Raw genomic sequence first — 22,298 nt, 5'->3', positions numbered from 1 at the left:
TTTCTAAGTATTCTGATGGAGTGCCTTAAAAATTCTCCAGGGGGAAAAAGTGGCACATATTATTATTATTATTTTTTTTTAATTAACCAGCATTATAGTACATGCACACTACACATATAATATGGACCATTTAAAACACAAAAACGCACAATAAATCAAAATTCGTGGGGGGGGTTGGCGTTGAACAACTATTAAAAACAGTGCTTAACATTCCAGTTACTAAGAGAACTTAAAAAGAAAAGTGCACTTCTGTCCAGTTAGTGCTCAAGCATCTAATTTCTTTTTTTATACCACAGACACAATGCAGGTATATTACCTTGGCTCTTATCATTCAACAGGAGAGAGGGAGATGAAGAGAAGGGTGAAAGAAAAAGAGAGGCCAGATCTATAAGAAAACAGTAAGGAGCAAACACAATGCTAAAGAAAGAAACTTCACAAGTGCTTCAAATGTATAATAAAAGTAAATAGATTCAACAAAAAAAAGTAAGATTAGATTTTTTAAAAATAAATTCATACAGTTTCATATACTTTGTTTAGAAAATCATGGGTGGTTGCTTGTAAAACAAAAAGTAGTCTTGTACCCTTGAGTTTTTGCACATTTAAAATGATTAGTTTTGTCTTAAAAAAACAAAACAACTTATGATAGTTCATCGTATTATCTTTTTTAAAAGTGCATGTGCAAATAAATTGCGTGTCTGTAAGGGCTGGCCGGTTGGAGATTCCAACTCAAGATTTCAGCTCTGGTGGGCTAGTATAGTTTACCATGAAAAATGTAAGGTTTAATTAAAATAGAAGAAGTGTTTTGTCAGATTATTGTACTGTACGGCCATATCAGTAATATTTATACTATGAAACTTTCCTGGCACAAGTGTCTTAATATGAAAACATTTATTATTAAAAGGCATCTTTGTCCTAAGCTTTGTGACTGACTATTTGTGCCATTTCACTGTGTAAACCATGTGCCTTAATCAGAGTGCACTGGCTAGGTGGTAAGGGTTAGTTTAAATAGCTACAAATTTTATACAGTACATTAAATGTTAATTTTACAATTTATATTCAGGTACAAACAACAGTTATATAAACATTTAAATTATTCTTATTATTCTTTTTTTAATTAAAATTGTATTATTGAATATTTTTATATTTATGTTTACATCACACATGTCTACTGTATATGACCTAGTTCTGTACATGACCTGTACATATCACAATTCCCTACAAGAACCATGTTACATGATGACAAACAAAAACAAATCAATCTATTTCTAAGAGAAAGAGGTTGTGCATTTGATTTAAAATTTTTAGAGTTTACACTTTATCAAATGAGCAGACAACAGCTGTTAGATCATGTCAGATCATGTAATTTGTGCTACCTTAAGGTGATCAGACCTTAAGACCACCCACCAACCAGCCAATTTTAAAAATAAGAACTTTTGCACACTTTCACTTCAGAGGTGCCAATTAAGTCTGGATTATGACCTACCCACATAGTCTGGTTTAAAACTTGGTAACACTTTGTATTTAATATAACAATTAATAATGGTTTTACTTTTGCATTCAAGGAAACTTTATAAATCAATCATTTTCCATGTGTACAGCTTTTCCTACAAAACATTTACTATAAAAAATTAACTAGCAAATGGTGGCACAGAAAGTAAATGATTAAAGTATATGACCATATGTTTAATCGATTTACTGAATAATGTTTTATTGTTAACCAAACATACGTAAAAATATTTTGCCTTTTAATCTTAAAAAATAAACAATGTGTCATGTAGGATTTTACAACATGCCTACAGACTAATAATAAGGAAGATAAGAGAGAAGTCTGTTCCTGAAAAAGTTGCAAGACAATATAAAATAAACAGGAACAACAGTTATTGAAACCTGTAAGTGAGAAGGTAACTACTTCCTTGGTTAACTGGACAAAAGCTAAAAACTTCACTAAAAACTTAAAAACTTTCACATAGTAGAAGATAAGGGGCTGAATGAAATCATTCAAACTGCATCAGAAGACAGGGGAGGGGAGAGAGGGCTTGGAGGATGAATGTACTTGAGCAAGCAAAGCATGTCACTCTCACAAGGGGACCAGTGGACCTCTGGGAACAATGACACCTACTTGGACGTCAACGCACACTTTAGTGATAAAGAATGAAAAAACGTGAAACTATGCAGAGGCATGCGCTCTTAGGAGAATCTTTGCTTGTTCTTTATTTATATTTTCCAATTATATTGTTGACTTTTTTTTTTATTCAGCTGGAACATAGTTCACAAAAGACAATCTGTGTTTATGGTATTGGAATATGAATATAATTCCATTGTGCTGACACTGACTTACATTTCATATTTATGTCTAAATACCCATTATTAAAGCTTTAGTCTTAAAAAATGTGTTTAATCATAGACAATGACAAAAAAGTGTACAAATAATTAATAAAATAAAAAAATAAGCAAAAAGTATTAAGTAAACAAAAACAAACAGCAGGTTAACACAGGTTGAAAAAATATCAGCTATATGTGTAATGCTGTATTTGGGGTTTCCATGGCCATAGTAGCCTGTGCAAATTCTCCTGAGACAACTGTTGTGGATGGGAAATGCCAAGACACTTACACCAGCCTAAAAGCACCATCAATAATGCATAGGGTAAGGACCAGGACAAATGTCTCAGAGGCTGGAGGAGGGGAGTGAATGGAAAATATATGTACAGTAAGGGTGTGAGGAGGTTGGATGCTGTATGCTAACACAAAGGAATAAAAAGCTGTTTAATAGTTTAATTTAGAAATGCTTTTATCCAAACCAAACATTTGAGCTGGGCAGTGGAGAGGCTTGCTTGAGGGCTCCATAGTGGCAGCTTGGAACACCGGAGATTTAAATTTACAATCTATCAGTTATTCAAGAGCATAAACCGTGGAGTCACAATTGGCACTACTGACACACACCAAGGGCTACAACTGTGTATAGTTTTGTATATCCCTATAGTGATGTTATAATGTCACTAGATCAGGGGTGTCAAACTCAAGGCCCGCGGGCCAGATCCGGCCCGCCGCGTCATTTGATCCAGCCCGCGAGAGCTTTAACGACTGTATGATTGTTGTGATGGTTCGAGTCGGTACAGAGACGCGCTTATAATTTAATGCGCTCCTGCGCCTTTAAGAGACAACGTGACATCGTAGTCATGGCAACTAACTTTAACCTTCGCTAAGAAGCCATGTGGCTTTTACGGCAAAAGAACGCGGGGTAGCGTAGTCAGTAACGTAAACAATAATAAATAAATACAAATAATTATATTGCAATATAATACCCAAGAATTGTCTGTAAGTAGTGGCGTTTATATTCTCAGTTGTTATTAAATGTTTAGTGAGTATATCACAGCGTTTTAGTTACAAATTTACCGTAATTAAATACTGTTGTTACCGTTACTATAGCAATTAGTATCTTTACACACAATTTTAACTCCTTATTTTACGTTTGGTTAAATCTCATATTGTACCAGATGTAACACTTGACTACAGCTGTGTGCTTTTACTGTATTAGGTTCTTTATTGTTTTTATTGTTTGTATTTTTACTTCATTTTGATGCACACAGTGTATCACACAGCTGGAAAGCAAATAAACCGACTGTATTCTGAAGGGAGCTGTCTGTCTGTCTAGCTGAGAAAGGGGGATAAACTATTAGTGAGGGCAGAATGATTGTCTTAAAAATACACTGTAAAATCCTAAATAAACTGCATCTTTCAAAATGCATGCTGATTTTGTGACCTGCAAAGTGACACAGCCCGCCAGTAGATGATGTTACACATATTTACACATGATCCTAAAATGTACAAGAAGATAATTAAGAAAATTAAGCATAAGGAGGAAATTTAATGAAAGTGAAAACAAGTTTGTGCTCCAGGAAGAAAAACCGGTGCGTCTCGTGTTATGAGGCTGTGTCTGTGGTAAAGTATAACAATATAAATGCAGAATTCAGCCTCCAAGAAAAACAGCAATGTGACTGCAATCACAGCAGGATACGTTACAATCGGCCCTTTAAGGGCCACCATAATGCTGATGTGGCCCTCGGTGAAAATGAGTTTGACACCCCTGCACTAGATAAAGTGGCTCTGAACTTAATTTCTTACATTTATAATAGTTGGACAATTTCTATCAATAATTCTGCTTTAATTTATTTCTACAAAGTGTACTGTTATTATAATATGTTCTTAATTAAGTGTACATTAAGAAGAAAAATGCTGTGCAGTGTTACCTGTGGAGGAGGATGCAAAAGAGGCAGCACCAACAGGACTGGGGCCAAACGGATCCAACGAAAACAGGTCATTGTTAGTCGATCGACTGGAAAAAAAAGGCTTTTTTAAAAGAAGCACAATCACAGTAAAATAGCAGGTTTAAATTTAAAATGAAATAAATAAAAGAACCGGCAACCTTCTAATCACTAGTCCAATGTCTAGTTCTAATGGCTGCATATTAATTGTAAGTGTTTTTGACAGGAGTTAGCAAGGGCAGTTCTCCTCTCTCTGTTTTGAAGATGCTTTAAACCAGTCATATGGCCATAACGATTTGGCCCTTATCAAACATGCTCAGGGCTTTCTGCCTGACTATATGCTTGTCTCTTATCAAAATTGCTCAAGCCTTTCTGCCTGACTATATGCTCGTCTCAAAACCTAGTGAGCTGCCTTGCTGCCCACTGCCTACCTGAGCAGCTGCCTAAGTACAGAACAAGGCATCTCAGTAGGCAGCATTTTGTGGTATATAAGAATTGTGACCTTTTTCTTGGGAGCACACATAGGATGACATAAAATGCTGTCAATGTAGGGACCTTATTAGGATTTGAGACAGAGCCATAATTCACTGCAATGATCATGTGTTCTACAAGTAATGACCATCAGCAATTTAATTTAATATCTTTGGCCATTATATACACAGTTGCTGGAATACAGTCACTGCCATGCACCCTATCTACAAATTGTTTAGACATTTGTACATTAGAGTTCACCTTACATTCCACTACAGAAAACCCTTTTAAAATAAAAACAACAAAAATGGTTCTGAAAATGTGATATAGTCTTACTCATTATATGGTTGTGGTGTTCTAGATCTTCCTAATTCATCATCTGAGGGAGAGAATGCATCAATTATTAGTAGCATTAGCACACATTTTCTTTATTTAGTTCCACCCAGGTCCATCTTTAATTTTAAATTCCATCCAGTTATATCAGGACACATTTATAGCACCACAGCATGTACACCCACAAACCAGATACCACCAGCCTGAACCCAACTGCAGCTAGAATAAAACTCTTTAATGAGCTACACCTCAGTTAGATAAAACATACAAAGGGCACATAAAAAGCTACAACAAGGGTTATTAAAGACAATATTTTCCAGACATGAATTAAGCACAGCTGTGAAAGAAAGTTCAGGTTCTGGTAAAACTTTACACAAAGTTCCGACAGAGCTCAGATTTACTACCAGCCAATGCAGTGCAGTGTTAACAGAGATTAATATTATTAAGCATCAGCAGGACAAGCACAGACGATTAAAAGCGTTCTGTACTTGAAAGTGTAGGACATCCCTTTTAAACTTAAATTTAAGAAAAAACGTGCTCAATACTTTTTTCCTAGCTTATACTTACCCATCTTAGAGTCTAAAGAATACTGTGGGAACAGTCCTGTTTTCCCTGGTAAGTGTCAGACACATTCACAATTAACCTTTACTTTTAAATAGTTTTAAATCTTGCAGTTGCACATACCTTTAATCTTAAAAACTACAGTCAAGCCAAAAAGTTCGCACACCCCTTTCACCTTCTCCATTTTATTACATTACAGACTCATTCTACAATAGATTGACTTCATCTTTTGTCACAGAATTCTACACAAAATAGCCCACAATGACAAAGTGAAAGCAGGTTTTTAGACATTTGTGCTAATTTATTAAAAATAAAAATGCAAAATATAATACACAAGTGTGCACACCCTTTGATATGACACGCAAAAGTGAGCTGAGGTGCATTTTGTTTTCACTGATACTTCTTGAGATGTTTCTACAATTTAATTGGAGTCCACCTGTGGTAAATTCAATTGATTGGACATGATTGGGGATTGTCAACACCTGCCTACAGTATATAAAGTTCCTCAGTTGACAGTGCATATCAGAGCAAACTCCAAGCCATGGGGTCAAAGGAATTATCTGCAGAACTCAGAAACAGGATTGTGTCAAGGCATAGATCTGGAGAAAGGTACAGAAAAATTTCTACAGCTTTACAGGTCCCAAAGAGCACAGTGGCCACCATCATTCATAAATGGAAGAAGTTTGGAACCACCAAAAATCTTCCTAGACCTGGCCTAAGTACACTGAGATCCTTGAAGAAAACCGGCTCCAGAGCGCTATGGACCTCAGACTGGGGCGAAGGTTTACCTTCCAACATGACAACGACCTGAAGCACACAGCCAAGAGAACAAAGTAGTGGTTTCAGAGAAAGTCTGTGAATGTCCTTGAGTGGCCCAGCCAGAGACCAGACCTGAATCCAATCGAACATCAGTGGAAGGAGCTGAAAATGGCTGACGGTGATTGCAAGGATATGCCAAGAGGAATGGGCAAAAAATGTCCAGAAACAAATGTGCCAAGCTAGTAGCTTCTTTCCCAAGATGACTTGAAGCTGTAATTGCTGCCAAAAGGTGCATCAACCAAGTATTAGGCTAAGGGTGTGTACAGATTTTTGCCAGTAAAATAAAATTGCATAATTTTCAAACCCTGTTTTCACCTCGTAATTATTGGCAATTGTGTGTAGATGTTTAAGGCAAATAAAGAACTCAGTCTATTATAGAATGAGTCTGTAACATCATAAAACATGGAGAAAGTGAAAGGGGTGTGCAGACGTTCCAGCTTGACTGTACATTGTCATAACCAGACTGCTATTATTAATTAATGAGCATTTTAACTAGAAAGACAATTAAAGTATGTCTATATGTAATGGTGTCTTTATAAATGAGACTTCTGCATGTTGACTAGCAGTTTGTTTCAACCATTAAAGAAGTGGGTTAAGTGATGAAATAAATGATCAGTGCTTGCAAGGTATTTGCAATTTCTTCTACTTTGACTGCTTTGTCAAATTTAAATGTTTCAGATCTTCCAACTAATTTTAATGTAAGACAATGACAACACATGTAAACACAAAATGCAGCATTTAAATGATCATTCTATTTACTGAAGAAGATTTAATTAAAACCTATAACACCCATGTGTAAAGGAATTGCCCACTTACCCCAATAACTGGTTGTGCCACCCTTGGCAGTAACAACTGCTATGTAACATATGTTAAAACATATGTAAAAACTTGGCCTACTTTTTGCAGAACTAATTTAGTTTTCCAGCATGAATTGCTTGTTTATGGTCCTGCCACAGCCTCACAATGGGATTCAAGTCAGGACTTGACTTGGCCACTCCAAAACCTTTATTTTGTTTCTTTGAGAGAGTGTGATTTGCTTTAGATTGTTGTTCTGCTGTATAACCCAACTGTGCTTGAGCTTTAGGACACAAACTGATGGGCGGACATTCTCCTTCAGGATTTTTTGACAGAGAGTGGAATTAATGGTTCCATCAGAGACAAGTAATCCAGGTCTTGCGGAAGGAATTTTTGACTGTTGGTATGATGCTCTTTTGATCGAGTTAGCTTTATTGCAGCTGAACAAGACTCATGTCTTCCACAAAGTTTCACTGCTGACTCGAGTGTTTAGATGCAAGATATATTTGGTAGTCTGGCCACTGTTGGGTAGTGTTCACCACTTTTCCAAGTTTTCTCTATTTGTGGATGATGACTCTCACTGTGGATTGCTGGAGTCCCAGAGCCTTAGCATTGGCTTTATAACCATTTGCAGACTGGTAGATTTTAACAACTCTTTAGAACGTGGCATCTTGGGTGTGGCTAGTAAAATTTAACTCAATGGAATTCAGTTAACTGGTTGATTTAGTAGTTAAGGAGGCAATTACATTTTCATAGTGGGTCATGTAGGGCTAAAAAGCATTTTGTCTTTAGTAAATAAAATCATCATTTAAGTTTACTGATCTGAAAAAGTAACATGCAAAAATGTTAAAGATGGGAATACGTGAATTCTTTTTCACAGCACTGTGTACACAATATATGGCCAAAAGTATGTGGGCACCTGACCAAAGGCTTGCTGGACATCATGTTTCAACGCCACTGGCAGTAATTCTTTTTATTTAAAAAAAAATGCAACATATTACGCAATGCATCTGTATCCACTCATACAACAATTAACTGCCTCAAAAAGTATAAGAAAACACAAACCTTAAGTCAGGGATTAAATAAACAGTGAACAGTGGATAAGAGAGGAAAAAGTACGACTTTATTTTCTTGTGGTATAAGATGGCTTTGGAGGACATGCTAAAGCAGCATGAAGGAGCGGCTCAATGAAAAGAGCCTTGGCCAAAAAAAACTAAAAGAGAAAATTCTAATTCAAGCTCACTACAGAGCCAAAACCTTTGGAAAAGTGATAAAAGGACTATGGGGTAGGAAAAGAAAAATACTTACTGGATTGGTTCCTCCTCATATGGCCCTGGAAATAAAAACACACAGTAATTAATGAGAGAAAAAAAAGAGTTATGAATAAAACAGAGTACTTTTCCAAGTTGAATGCAAAACTGCACTGGAGGTACACTGTATGTTGCGAACAACATTGTCCAGTTTGTAAGCATGTCCCACGACCTCCCAGTAAGATGATTGGCTCATGTAAACTGCTTTTAGATTTGAATGATTGAGCCAATGTGTGACAATATGCAAAAAACTGGAGCCCTCTTTTTGGTATAATTTACCCAGTGTGTTCTCAAAAGGCTTTGAAACCAAAGCCAATGGTACACAAAGAAAGACAGATATGTCAGGTGACAGGTGGCAATTTTATATCGACTACCTCAACAACCAAATTAAAATGCTAATAAAAGTTTTAGTCCTTTAGGTTGCAAATTTACAGTGCATGTTTACTTTTAAACCAGTCACGTTGGTGGCATTAAAATATAACATACATATACTGCCCTCTAGTGACATCAGAATAAACGTGTGAATGAAAATACAACACTACTATGTTTCTCTGTATCTGTATATCAGACACAATTTTAAAAAATAATGATAGTAGTTTAAATAAAGTCAAAACTGATAAATAATACAGGATTTGTATAATAAACATTATGTGTATATACAGTACAAAGTAAAGCAGCAGGAGATTGTCAGCACCAATTTTTGAGTTATGAAAATAACTTATAAAATGTCTTGCCCTTCTTGTCATTTAAATAGATAGAATAATGCAGTACACACACATCATTATCACATGAAAATCTTCTTTCCCTTAAAGCTTCTTTGAGCGTCCAAAAAGGTGGATATCAGTTGGCGCTAAATCCGGACTATACAGTGCCTTGCAAAAGTATTCAGCCCCCTTGAACTTTTCAACCTTTTGCCACATTTCAGGCTTCAAACATAACGATATGAAATTGTAATTTTTTGTGAAGAATCAACAACAAGTGGGACACAATCGTGAAGTGGAACGAAATTTATTGGATATTTTAAACTTTTTTTAGAAATAAAAAACTGAAAAGTGGGGCGTGCAATATTATTCAGCCCCCCTTGCGTTAATACTTTGTAGCGCCACCTTTTGCTGCGATTACAGCTGCAAGTCGCTTGGGGTATGTCTCTATTAGTTTTGCACATCAAGATACTGAAATTTTTGCCCATTCTTCCTTGCAAAACAGCTCGAGCTCAGTGAGGTTGGATGGAGAGCGTTTGTGAACAGCAGTTTTCAGCTCTTTCCACAGATTCTCGATGGGATTCAGGTCTGGACTTTGACTTGGCCATTTTAACACCAGGCCCAAACCATGATGCTGCCACCACCATGTTTGACAGTGGGGATGGTGTGTTCAGGGTGATGAGCTGTGTTGCTTTTATGCCAAACATAACGTTTTGTGTTGTGGCCAAAAAGTTTGATTTTGGTTTCATCTGACCAGAGCACCTTCTTCCACATGCTTGGTGTGTCTCCCAGGTGACTTTTTATAGATATCTTTAAGAAATGGCTTTCTTCTTGCCACTCTTCCATAAAGGCCAGATTTGTGCAGTGTACGACTGATTGTTGTCCTATGGACAGATTCTCCCACCTCAGCTGTAGATCTCTGCAGTTCATTCAGAGTGATCATGGGCCTCTTGGCTGCATCTCTGATCAGTCTTCTCCTTGTTTGAGCTGAAAGTTTAGAGGGACGGCCGGGTCTTGGTAGATTTGCAGTGGTCTGATACTCCCTTCATTTCAATATGATCGCTTGCACAGTGCTCCTTGAGATGTTTAAAGCTTGGGAAATCTTTTTGTATCCAAATTCGGCTTTAAACTTCTCCACAACAGTATCTCGGACCTGCCTGGTGTGTTCCTTGGTCTTCATGATGCTCTCTGCGCTTTAAACAGAACTCTGAGACTATCACAGAGCAGGTGCATTTATACAGAGACTTGATTACACACAGGTGGATTCTATTTATCACCATCAGTCATTTAGGTCAACATTGGATCATTCAGAGATCCTCACTGAACTTCTGGAGTGAGTTTGCTGCACTGAAAGTAAAGGGGCTGAATAATATTGCACGCCCCACTTTTCAGGTTTTTATTTCTAAAAAAAGTTTAAAATATCCAATAAATTTCGTTCCACTTCACAATTGTGTCGCACTTGTTATTGATTCTTCACAAAAAATTACAATTTCATATCTTTATGTTTAAAGCCTGAAATGTGGCAAAAGGTTGAAAAGTTCAAGGGGGCTGAATACTTTTGCAAGGCACTGTAAGCTCTTTCTCAGTCTTTCAGACACGACCAATTACTACCTCTTCCCGCTCTCACCGTTTCCAACTAAATTAGCGCGAAAACTTTTTGAAGATCCCCGGTGTGTGTGTGTGTGTGTGTGTATACAGTGAAGCCCGAAATTATTCATACCCCTGGCAGATTTTGACTTAAAGTTACTATTATTCAACCAGCAAATTTTTTTTTTTTAACCGGAAATGGCACAGGCGTCTCCCAGAAGATAATAAGACGATGTACAAGAGGCATCATTGTGGAAAAAAATATTTCTCAGCTTCTATTTACATTTGAACAAAAAGTGGCATGTCCAAAATTATTTATACCCTTTGCAAACTGTCACAGTCTATGGGAAAATCCAAAGTTCTATACTATTCCAAATAGTCCAAGCTGTTCTAAAGCATCCTAATTACCCTGATTCATTGGGAATAGCTGTTTTAATCAACTCAACAGATGAAAAACAGCAGCTCTCTGCAGTTGGTTTGTGGACAGTCATGGCTAAGACAAAGGAGCTCACCAAGGACCTGCGGCTACGCATTGTGGCTGCTCACAAGTCAGGAAAGGGCTATAAGGCCATATCTAAATGTTTTCAAGTTCCAGTGGCTACAGTGCAAAGTATTATTAAAAAATACAAGACGTTCCGCACTGTGGAAAATCTCTGAGGACGTGGTCGGAAGCCAAAAGTGACACCTGTGCTGGCCAGGAGGATAGTGAGAGAGGTGAAAAAGAATCCAAGGATCACCACCAAGGTCATCCTGGTGAATCTGGGCTCTGCTGGTGGCAACGTCTCAAGGCAGAAAGTCCAACAGACACTGCACACTGCTGGGTTCCACGGACGCAGACCAAGGAGGACGCCACTTCTCCAGAAAAGGCACACAAAAGCCCGCTGGACCTTTGCAAATGCTCATCTGGACCAAGAAGAAGACTTCTGGTCCTCTGTTTTATGGTCAGATGAAACAAAAATTGAATTGGTTGGCCACAGTAATGCATCCTTCATTTGGCATAAAAAAGGAGAAGCCCACTGTCAAACAAGGTGGTGGGAACCTAATGATTTGGGGGTGGTTTTCAGCCAATGGACCAGGGAACCTAATCACAGTAAACGGCACCATGAAAAAAGAGCAACACATCAAGATTCTCAACAACAACATCAGGCAGTCTGAACAGAAACTTGGCCTTGCGCACCAGTGGACATTTCAGCACGACAACGACCCAAAACACACAGCAAAAGTGGTGAATAAATGGTTAGGGGACAAAAACATTAACGTTTTGCAGTGGCCCAGCCAGAGTCCTGACTTGAATCCAATTGAGAATCTGTGGAGGGAGCTAAAGATCAGGGTGATGGCAAGGAGACCCTCCAACCTGAAAGAGTTGGAGCTCATCGCTAAAGATAAATGGGCAAAAATACCAGTGGAGACATGCAAAAAGCTGGTCAGCAATTATAGGAAGCGTTTGATTGCTGTAATAGCCAATAAAGGCTTTTCTATTGATTATTGAGAAGGGTATGAATAATTTTGGACATGCCACTTTTTGTTCAAATGTAAATAAAAGCTGAGAAATATTTTTTTCCACAATGATGCCTCTTGTACATCGTCTTATTATCTTCTGGGAGACGCCTGTGCCATTTCCGGTCAAAAAGAAAATTGCTGGTTGAATAAAAGTAACTTTATGTCAAAATTTGCCAGGAGTATGAATAATTTTGGGCTTCACTGTATGTATGTACAGTATGTGTGTGTGTGTGTGTGTGTATGTATATATGTATATATATATATATATATATAAATGTGTATATAAATAAATGTGTTTGTGTGTATATATTCAAATTTCTTTGTCAAGCTTAGCAAGTACATGTGTCTAAATGTTTACATGCAATTTGGTATGCTTGTGTCTGTCTTACTGTAGTGGATGGGGAGAGAGTAATGTTTCCAATAGAGGCCTTGAGCTCGTCTATGGTGTCTTTTTGCTGCTGGGTGCCATTGTTGGGCTTTACAGGTTTGATCTCCACATGGAATTTTCTGCGATCGTCCTCTTCCTCAGAGTCGCTGGATGAGTAGAAGTTGTCATCTTTGGCATGTGGACAAACTCATTAAGGACATTTGCAATATGTGGACAAACAAACATTAGATGTTAGATTAGATGTAGTGTTATATTAATAACTTTACTGACTTGAATCTTATTAAATCCCTGTTGCAATACCTTAAACGGGCAGTTCATGTTCGAAAATGCTTAATTAATCAATAGTTCGGCAAAGAGGAATAGGTTACAATTCATCCACAGCAATGTAATAGACATTGCAGGCTATCGCAAACGATTGATTGAAGTTGTTCATGCTAAGTACAACCAGTTATTAGATTGTTGTAAAATTTTGTCTTTACCCGTGTTGTTATTATCTTCTATATAAACATTAGTTGGAAGATCTGTAGGGGGCAAATACTTTTTTCATAGCACTGTATGTATTTTACAGTAGAAGACTATACCACTGCAAAAACACACAGGACTGATGAAATCAGTACAGTCTTAATAAATATCAGAATACATTTTAACAAAAATAAAGTTACTAAAAACGATTAGTTGTAGAACAAGTACCTGCAGAATGGCTTGTTAGAGCTAAAGACTTAGTGGCCTAAAAACTAAGCAGGGCAAACTCATTAATTGTGGAAGGATATCATTTTCATTGCCTTCTGGTCTGATACAAAATCCCTCTTCATCCACCTGAGGGACATTCTATAGCAACAAAAAGTATAGGTTAAAACCCACCAACATTTAAAACATACTTTTTGCATTAGTTCTATTATGTAGATTATATTGTTATAAAAATCTTGATATGCCACAACTTACAGCATTTTGGAAATCTATAGATCCATTGGCAGTGTTCTGTAAAACAAAAAGTAAATCATCTCAACATCTGTAAAATTATAATACACGATACCTTAAATCCTGTATGCATATACATTTTATAAGGTTTTCTTTTACCCTATCTTGCAATTCATTTTAATGAAACTTTTTCTGCTTTTTCTTATTGTTACATGGAACATTTTATGTATTTTTACTTCAGAATTTGATGAGTTTATAATTACTCTGCTAATACTTACAGCAGCTTCAACTTCTGTAGATTCACTATTTATATACAGAAAAAATAAAAATGAGAAAAAGATTATTTTAAGTAAGTATTTTTTCTTAAAAAGTAAAAAAAAAACTGCATTTAGGTTTTTTTATTTTTATTTACGTTGAATCTGTGTCCTTGTCTTTTCGTCGACCCGGAATGGCAAAAGGTATCCTCTTTCTAGGTTTGGCACCTAAACAAACAAATTAGCTAATGTTACACAATATAACCATTTTCACACTTGTGACAACAATATTGTTATTGCAAATAAGCAAATACTGTTTACACTTAAATGTGTTTTAAGCTATAAAAAAAAACACTAGAAAATGTAAAATAGTAAGATATTAAGTCAACTGTGACAATGAGATGTACATAACACAAACAAAAAAGGTTCAATACCTTCAGTGGCAATAGTGACATTGCATTCCTCAAATTCAATAGGTCCTGTAAAGCCACATAGGAAATGAAGAATAATTGGTTGGTAAAGAATTATTGTTCATTTTGTGTGTACAGTTGGTACATAGTTTTAGTTTTGGTGTAACAAAAATGTTTCTAGGAAAGCAACATGACAGGTAAGTTACTAAAACAATACGTTTCATTTATTAAGACAGGTTTTAAAGGCTCATTTCTACAGGAAAGTCATGCCTTCTAAAACAAATTACAATTAATGGATTTTACATTTGCGGCATTTAGCAGACGCTTTTATCCTAAGCGACTTATAATTATGACCAAATACAATTTTGAGCATTTGAAAGTTAAGAGCCTCGCTTAGGGGGTCCAACAGGGGCAACTTCTTGTTGGTGGGGCTTGAACTGGCAACCTTCTTTCGTCTGCATTTTTAAATGATGAATCAAATGAAGTTAATCATCTGAATGGTAAAAAGTTTATAATATTACAAATTATATAAATATATTTATTATTTTTAGTATATATTAGAATACAGTAGCTTTAAGGCCGCTGAAAAAATACTAAACAATAAATTATTTTTATATACCTTTTTACTACCACACATTAGGTTTGACTGAGGCATCAAAATAAGTTATGATCCAAAAGTAAAACATTAACAGATGAGACAGCAGTTTAGTACAATTTAGCCCCCTAAAAGCAGAAAGGTCACAAAAGCACTAATACTGCAGTGCAGTAATGCAATGAAGCAAGGGCGTAGACGAGCATATAAGCCATTTGCCAGCTTGTATGGCATATGTAGTCAATTATTAACTAATAAAAAGTTATATCAAACACTGATTTCTGCATAGAACTTAGTTCAGTTGCAACCTATTTTATTAAATGCAAACTTGAAGGTAAATGCAACATTAGGTAGGAACCACATGATGACCATCTTTCATCTGTAAACAGTTAAGCACAGAAATTACACACATACAATGTTGCCTACAGTGAAAGCTGCAACAGGAATTGTTTAAAAACTTTGTTTATATCATGTCTTTGTGCGTATGTGGCTGTTTACATATGCAAACGGCCACACGTGTGTTTGTATATGAATAAAGTGAATGGTCATGCAACCATGGATGATTGCTGCTCGTGGGACTTCTACGTACTACATTTGCGTGTCTGGCATACAGCCAGTATAGCAGCACTGTTGGAAATTGCTGAAATGCTACTCAGCATGAAGCATCAAGATTTGTTCCATGCTACAATGTTTCTTTAGCCTTTCTCTGCATGCCTCTTTCATCATGGTGCCAGTTGGGTCATTGTTCTGACAGCGACGCAAATGCTAATGAACAGTGGAATTCTTTGTTGGGCCAAACAGTTCTTAGCCTCAATTAATTCCACTGTCATAACACAGACAGTCAATGGTAACTTGGTTAACCACTCTTTACAACAATATAAGAAATGCATCTGAAAACACTCAACACTTCAAACTCTGAGGCAGACTGGCTACAACTGCAGTGGATATAAAAAGTCTACACACTCCTGTAAAATGCCAGGTTTTTGTGGTGTAAAAATCTAGACAAAATATATTGTGTCAGATTTATTTCTACCTTTAATGTGACCTATAATCTATACCATTCAATTGTTCAATTGCAAGTCAGGAGGGAGAATTGCACAAGATTTTCAAGGCATTACATATACCAAGGAACACAGGACGGACATCACCAGCAAGAAGGTCACTACTACAGTGACATTACAAAGAACTAAACATTTCTTTAAATTTGATGAAAACACGAGAAGAAAACTGATCTAGGAGGCCGCCAAAAAGCCTACAGCCACATTAAAGGATAGTAATAATTTGATGTTAGACTCAAAAACAATGTTGTACATCAAAAAAGAACACCACACCTACAGTAAAGCATGGTGGCGGCAGCATTATTCTCTGGTGCTGTTTTTCTTAAGTTAAAACTGGGGCTTTAGTCCCAGCAACAACAACCACCCAAAATCATACCTCTACATGTCCAAAGTCCGGATTCTATCCGGCCTGCGCCTTCTGTCTTAAATTACATTACTTGTGGCCCGCCAGCACAGTCAAACAGAAAAAAAAAATTCTCTTAGCTGTCTGATTAAAATCACTTTTAGCGGTTTTTACTTTTTTTACATGTTTTGATTGTGGGTATAAATCTCTGTCTGTCCATAGCAGCGAATATCAAAATAACCAATAAAAAGATGAATGAAATCACGCATCTCTTTAACGAGTATTTCCATTGGCTGCTAGACCTGTCAATCAAACCGCGTATCCCCGCCTCCTTCCCCTCCGCTACTGTTTGAGAAAGAAGTGAAACTCGTTTGCTGTGTGATGTTTCGTCTCTACAGTTTATTCAGGTTATTCAATCACATGGTTGTAAACATGATTTATATTTGTGATGTTTGTAGTTTTTTAAAAACACATTTGTATCTGATATTTATATGGACTAAGTGTTTACACGGACTGTATTTATTAACACAACTGAACTTTTTTATAGCAGTAAATAACGATTTACAAAGTAAAGATAATGTCTGGTAACTTGATTGTTTCAGGTATTTATAGGTATTTAAATGGTAATTTAGAACAGTATTTCTCAGTCTTGTTTCTGCACATTACAGTATTAAAAGTTTTCTTAATAGATCTATGAAATAATCCTATCTGTGTTTTGATGTTTTATTGATGCACAATATTAGATCAAAATATATTGAAAAGCATGATATCTGAGTTAGCCAGATAACTTAAGCACAGTGTCAAGGATTGTTCAATATGAATGTCTTTTTTTCTCTTTTGTCTCCAAACTCCAAAGGTAGCCATGCATTGTTATAGTTTAAACCCAAACCATGTTTGGCACCTGAATGCTTACATTTGGTTGTTGTTCGCTGTGTGAAAATAAAATGATTAAATAACAGCATATTATATGCATATTTTATTGTTTTATATGTTTTCCCCTCTCCCCCAGTCTAGTTGTGTCCAATTACCCTGATTGCGTCCTCTATACTGATTCGACCCTTCACCGCTGACTGAGGATGCCTCTCAACTGACATACACCCCCTCCGGCACGTACAGTCAGTACAGATAATGCACCTGCACGAGTCGAGTTCATATACTTGAGGGGCACTGTGTATGGAGGGCCACACCCCCATCAGCATTATTCCTCAGCCCTGTGCAGGTGCCATCAGTCAGCTAGCAGGGGCCGCAGTCGCACCAGTTATGAGGACCTATGATCCAACTTTCTTACCCTCTAACCCTGAACAACAGCCAATCGTTGTTCATACTGCCACCCAGCCCAGTTGGAAAGGCAGAGCTGAGATTCGATACGATGTATTCGAAACCCCAACTCTGGTGAGCTAGCATACTTTACTGCTGCGCCACCTGAGCGGCCTGCATATTTTATTGTTTAAAATAATGTCATCAGGGACTGTCACATTATTAAATCTGGCCCTCCTAGAAAAAAGTTTGGACACCCCTGCTCTACATCAACAAAAGAATGGCTTAATCAGAAGATCAAAGTTTTGCTTTTCAGGATATGCCATGCTGATAGACTCGTTTAAGAGTGTGCATATTTATGAAGCCACGTTATTATTAGCCAAGTCTATTATTTTATTTTTCCAATAACCACCCAACAACAAAAACAGATCTCAATTTGTTTTTCAATTTAAGGTGGAAAACATTTTTGAAATTATTCTTGGTCTGATTTTTATATCACAAAAACCTGCCATTTTAGTGTATGTAGACTTTATATCTTCATATCTTTTAAGGTTTTAAGGTTTTACTGCTGTCATCCATGAAATCTGTGTCTACAGTGGGTACATACTCTGCAAATCTGGAGTTAAAGAAGAAACCACAATGAGAGCCATTATCTATAAGGCTACTAAACATGGATAAGGATGCTTTGAAATAATGTTCTGTGGGCTATTAAGTCTGGCGTGAAACTACTACATTTGGTTTAAAGCTGACAGAGCATGTCACAAAAAACATATCACTGACAGTGAAACATGTGGTGGTAGTGTGATGATCTGGGGATGCTTTGTTGCCTCAGGGCCTCGGAAACTTAACCAAACCATGAATATGGCTTTTTGATCAGTCTGTAATGTAAAATTTAAAAGCAATTGCTGGCACAACTACCTTTAATTTTGATGTATATAATATAGGTTGCATAACAATTTTTCTTAATAAATTGTTTTTGTCTAATTTTAGATGAAAATTTGAATTTTTAAAAAGCACCACCCAAACCACCTTTATTATGTTGACCCATCCTGTATGTACACTCATTTGTTATTTTATAAGGTACATCCACCATATAAATATACTTCATTATAAGCCCTTTAATGCCATAAATGCAAAAAACACTGGGCACCTACAGCTTCAAGTTTAGAACAAATCTCTTACATTTAATACAAGTATTCTAACACTGAATAGCAATTAGGGTTGAAATAATCAGCATGCAGCAAAAAAGAAAGCAAGAGGTAACGTCAGAGTGAAAAATTCTACAACAGGAAAGTTATTTTTCTTTTAAGAATGTGGGGCAGCCTTCATACTCAGCCATGTTGCTCAAGTAAGCATGTCACACCTGGTTAAAGTGGTTAAACGGCAATTTAATCTCAATCTAATATTACAGCCAATTAACACTAAGTGCATATTTTTGAGACGTGTGACACATTTACAATTCCACTGAACCCAACTTGTTAATCCACATCAAACACTTATAGAATTAAGCCTAAGTTACCTGGCCTCTCTTTGCCAGTCCCTTTGCCCTCAGCAAGTTTCTGTAATAGACCTTCGACAGATGTGTTCTCTATGTTGTTCACAAACTCCTTCTGCACCTTTGCAATACAATGAATGAAGCTTAGAGTTAGGCAAAAAGGCAAAAATAATAAGACACACAATACCCAAAATTATTGTGTAAAACGGTACTTAAAAAGTAATACCTCATAACATTAAAAAAAAAAAATTGTTTTAAACAAAACCACATCTCAGAGTTACTGGCACCCTGCATTTAGTACTTTGTACCAACATAACAGAATTTCTTTTCTGTTATTTTGTTATGCATATACAGTGTATCACAAAAGTGAGTACACCCCTCACATTTCTGCAAATATTTCATTATATCTTTTCATGGGACAACACTATAGACATGAAACTTGGATATAACTTAGAGTAGTCAGTGTACAGCTTGTATAGCAGTGTAGATTTACTGTCTTCTGAAATTAACTCAACACACAGCCATTAATGTCTAAATAGCTGGCAACATAAGTGAGTACACCCCACAGTGAACATGTCCAAATTGTGCCCAAATGTGTCGTTGTCCCTCCCTGGTGTCATGTGTCAAGGTCCCAGGTGTAAATGGGGAGCAGGGCTGTTAAATTTGGTGTTTTGGGTACAATTCTCTCATACTGGCCACTGGATATTCAACATGGCACCTCATGGCAAAGAACTCTCTGAGGATGTGAGAAATAGAATTGTTGCTCTCCACAAAGATGGCCTGGGCTATAAGAAGATTGCTAACACCCTGAAACTGAGCTACAGCATGGTGGCCAAGGTCATACAGCGGTTTTCCAGGACAGGTTCCACTCGGAACAGGCTTCGCCAGGGTCGACCAAAGAAGTTGAGTCCACGTGTTCGGCGTCATATCCAGAGGTTGGCTTTAAAAAATAGACACATGAGTGCTGCCAGCATTGCTGCAGAGGTTGAAGACGTGGGAGGTCAGCCTGTCAGTGCTCAGACCATACGCCGCACACTGCATCAACTCGCTCTGCATGGTCGTCATCCCAGAAGGAAGCTGACGCACAAGAAAGCCCGCAAACAGTTTGCTGAAGACAAGCAGTCCAAGAACATGGATTACTGGAATGCCCTGTGGTCTGACGAGACCAAGATAAACTTGTTTGGCTCAGATGGTGTCCAGCATGTGTGGAGGCGCCCTGGTGAGAAGTACCAAGACAACTGTATCTTGCCTACAGTCAAGCATGGTGGTGGTAGCATCATGGTCTTGGGCTGCATGAGTGTTGCTGGCACTGGGGAGCTGCAGTTCATTGAGGGAAACATGAATTCCAACATGTACTGTGACATTCTGAAACAGAGCATGATCCCCTCCCTTCGAAAACTGGGCCTCATGGCAGTTTTCCAACAGGATAACGACCCCAAACACAACCTCCAAGATGACAACTGCCTTGCTGAGGAAGCTGAAGGTAAAGGTGATGGACTAAACCCAATTGAGCACCTGTGGCGCATCCTCAAGTGGAAGGTGGAGGAGTTCAAGGTGTCTAACATCCACCAGCTCCGTGATGTCATCATGGAGGAGTGGAAGAGGATTCCAGTAGCAACCTGTGCAGCTCTGGTGAATTCCATGCCCAGTTAAGGCAGTGCTGGATAATAATGGTGGTCACACAAAATATTGACACTTTGGTCACAATTTGGACATGTTCACTGTGGAGTGTACTCACTTATGTTGCCAGCTATTTAGACATTAATGGCTGTGTGTTGAGTTATTTTCAGAAGACAGTAAATCTACACTGCTATACAAGTTGTACACTGACTACTCTAAGTTATATCCAAGTTTTATTTCTATAGTGTTGTCCCATGAAAAGATATAATAAAATATTTGCAGAAATGTGAGGGGTGTACTTACTTTTGTGATACACTGTATGTTAGGCTAAATTATTTCAGCTTATTAACATATTTTAAGGCACATTAAGTAAAACACTACATTTCATGGAGATACTAACACCCAAATTAATTTTGTAAAAATAAAAACTGCCAGTTAACTTCTGTAACTTCTGGTGTAAAATCTTTCACACCACCTTTAGCAACTACAACATACGGCATTTAGTAAAACATTATTTTTTTCTAGTGCCAATAACTGTAACATGTGGTTTTGTTGAAAAGAATGTATTTCCCCACAGTGACAAGTTTAATAAAAATTCAACTTAAAATGAAAGACAACAACAAAGATATTTTTCTTCTCTTTCCCAATAATTGTGTAATAAATGTGCCACTAAAGCTGCTAAAATAATGCTAGTGGTCCCCAAGGGAAATGTTATTCATAACACTAAACAGTGTGTGCCCTTAAAGATTTTAAAGTTCAAAATATATTATTAGCAATAATAATATAGTGCAATATAATAACAATATCATAATAATATTAGCAATATAATAATAACAATACAGTTGTGTGTGAGTATTTTACCTCTCCAATCTGTTTGTGTGTCTCTTCAATGAAGTGTGAATATGCCTGGATGATTTCCTTCATGTGCAAGATATGGCTTTGCTCAATGTCCTGAAACTTCTGTTCACACAAGTACAAACAATGCACATATTTAATAGGTTTAGAGTATAATCCTTCAAAATAAAAAATAAAAAACCTTCAATTGATATACACGTTTCTTGTTTGGAGAAAACACAAAATGGAAAAGGGAAATAAAAAAAACATACCCATTTCATGATTGCTATGTGGCGTGAAGTCTGACTTACAAACTTTAATTGTTAACAGCCCTGTTACCACCCTACAGGTTACTGGATAAGCCAATGTATGTAACAGCAATGAGACACAAGGTGCAGCCTTCAGGAAATTACAGAAACAATATAGATAACTCCTTTTTTTTCACAATTACATTTCCTAAAGCATTGCTTAACGTTGTGTATTTAGCAGTAGGTTTTAAATATATATGTTTTGTTTATGTTATTGACTTTTCAAATCTTTTTTGTGTGGAGCAAGGTATTAAGAAATCTCAGTTACTTGAGCAGAGTGATAGGTTCTTATTAATGTTAGTATTTGATGCATGTGTGATGCAGTAAAAAGAAGACAATAAGTCTTTCGTTGTCATCGCTTGTGGTAAAGCCACAGTTTGGGCGGTCAGGAAACACCCAAACTGAGAATGTGTGTGTGTGCGCGAAAAGACAGACATGACAAGATAAATATTTGAATAAACCAGATAGTGCAACTATGGAAA

The 22,298-nt window shown here is 36.9% G+C and overlaps 1 protein-coding gene across 6 annotated transcripts in view; it reads right to left on the bottom strand.

Annotated features, from left to right (window-relative positions):
* fcho2 (FCH and mu domain containing endocytic adaptor 2) overlaps nucleotides 1-22,298 on the bottom strand; it is a 52,616-nt gene that overhangs the window by 13,596 nt on the left and 16,722 nt on the right. For 4 of the 6 annotated variants that reach the window (XM_062988224.1, XM_062988227.1, XM_062988229.1 and 1 more), the window contains 12 exons: nucleotides 21,536-21,634; nucleotides 19,079-19,175; nucleotides 14,334-14,378; nucleotides 14,058-14,127; nucleotides 13,924-13,948; nucleotides 13,670-13,705; nucleotides 13,498-13,555; nucleotides 12,729-12,904; nucleotides 8,550-8,574; nucleotides 5,634-5,678; nucleotides 5,070-5,112; nucleotides 4,248-4,333 (listed from right to left, as the gene is read on the bottom strand). In XM_062988224.1, coding sequence (XP_062844294.1) covers nucleotides 4,248-4,333; nucleotides 5,070-5,112; nucleotides 5,634-5,678; nucleotides 8,550-8,574; nucleotides 12,729-12,904; nucleotides 13,498-13,555; nucleotides 13,670-13,705; nucleotides 13,924-13,948; nucleotides 14,058-14,127; nucleotides 14,334-14,378; nucleotides 19,079-19,175; nucleotides 21,536-21,634 — 805 coding nt within the window. The remainder of the gene's footprint in view (nucleotides 1-4,247; nucleotides 4,334-5,069; nucleotides 5,113-5,633; nucleotides 5,679-8,549; nucleotides 8,575-12,728; nucleotides 12,905-13,497; nucleotides 13,556-13,669; nucleotides 13,706-13,923; nucleotides 13,949-14,057; nucleotides 14,128-14,333; nucleotides 14,379-19,078; nucleotides 19,176-21,535; nucleotides 21,635-22,298) is intronic. The other 2 variants (XM_062988225.1, XM_062988226.1) reach the window with 2 other exon arrangements.

Source organism: Trichomycterus rosablanca, chromosome 26, assembly GCF_030014385.1.
Source record: "Trichomycterus rosablanca isolate fTriRos1 chromosome 26, fTriRos1.hap1, whole genome shotgun sequence".
Taxonomy (NCBI): domain Eukaryota; kingdom Metazoa; phylum Chordata; class Actinopteri; order Siluriformes; family Trichomycteridae; genus Trichomycterus; species Trichomycterus rosablanca.
This window is presented reverse-complemented; position numbering and strand designations above follow the sequence as displayed.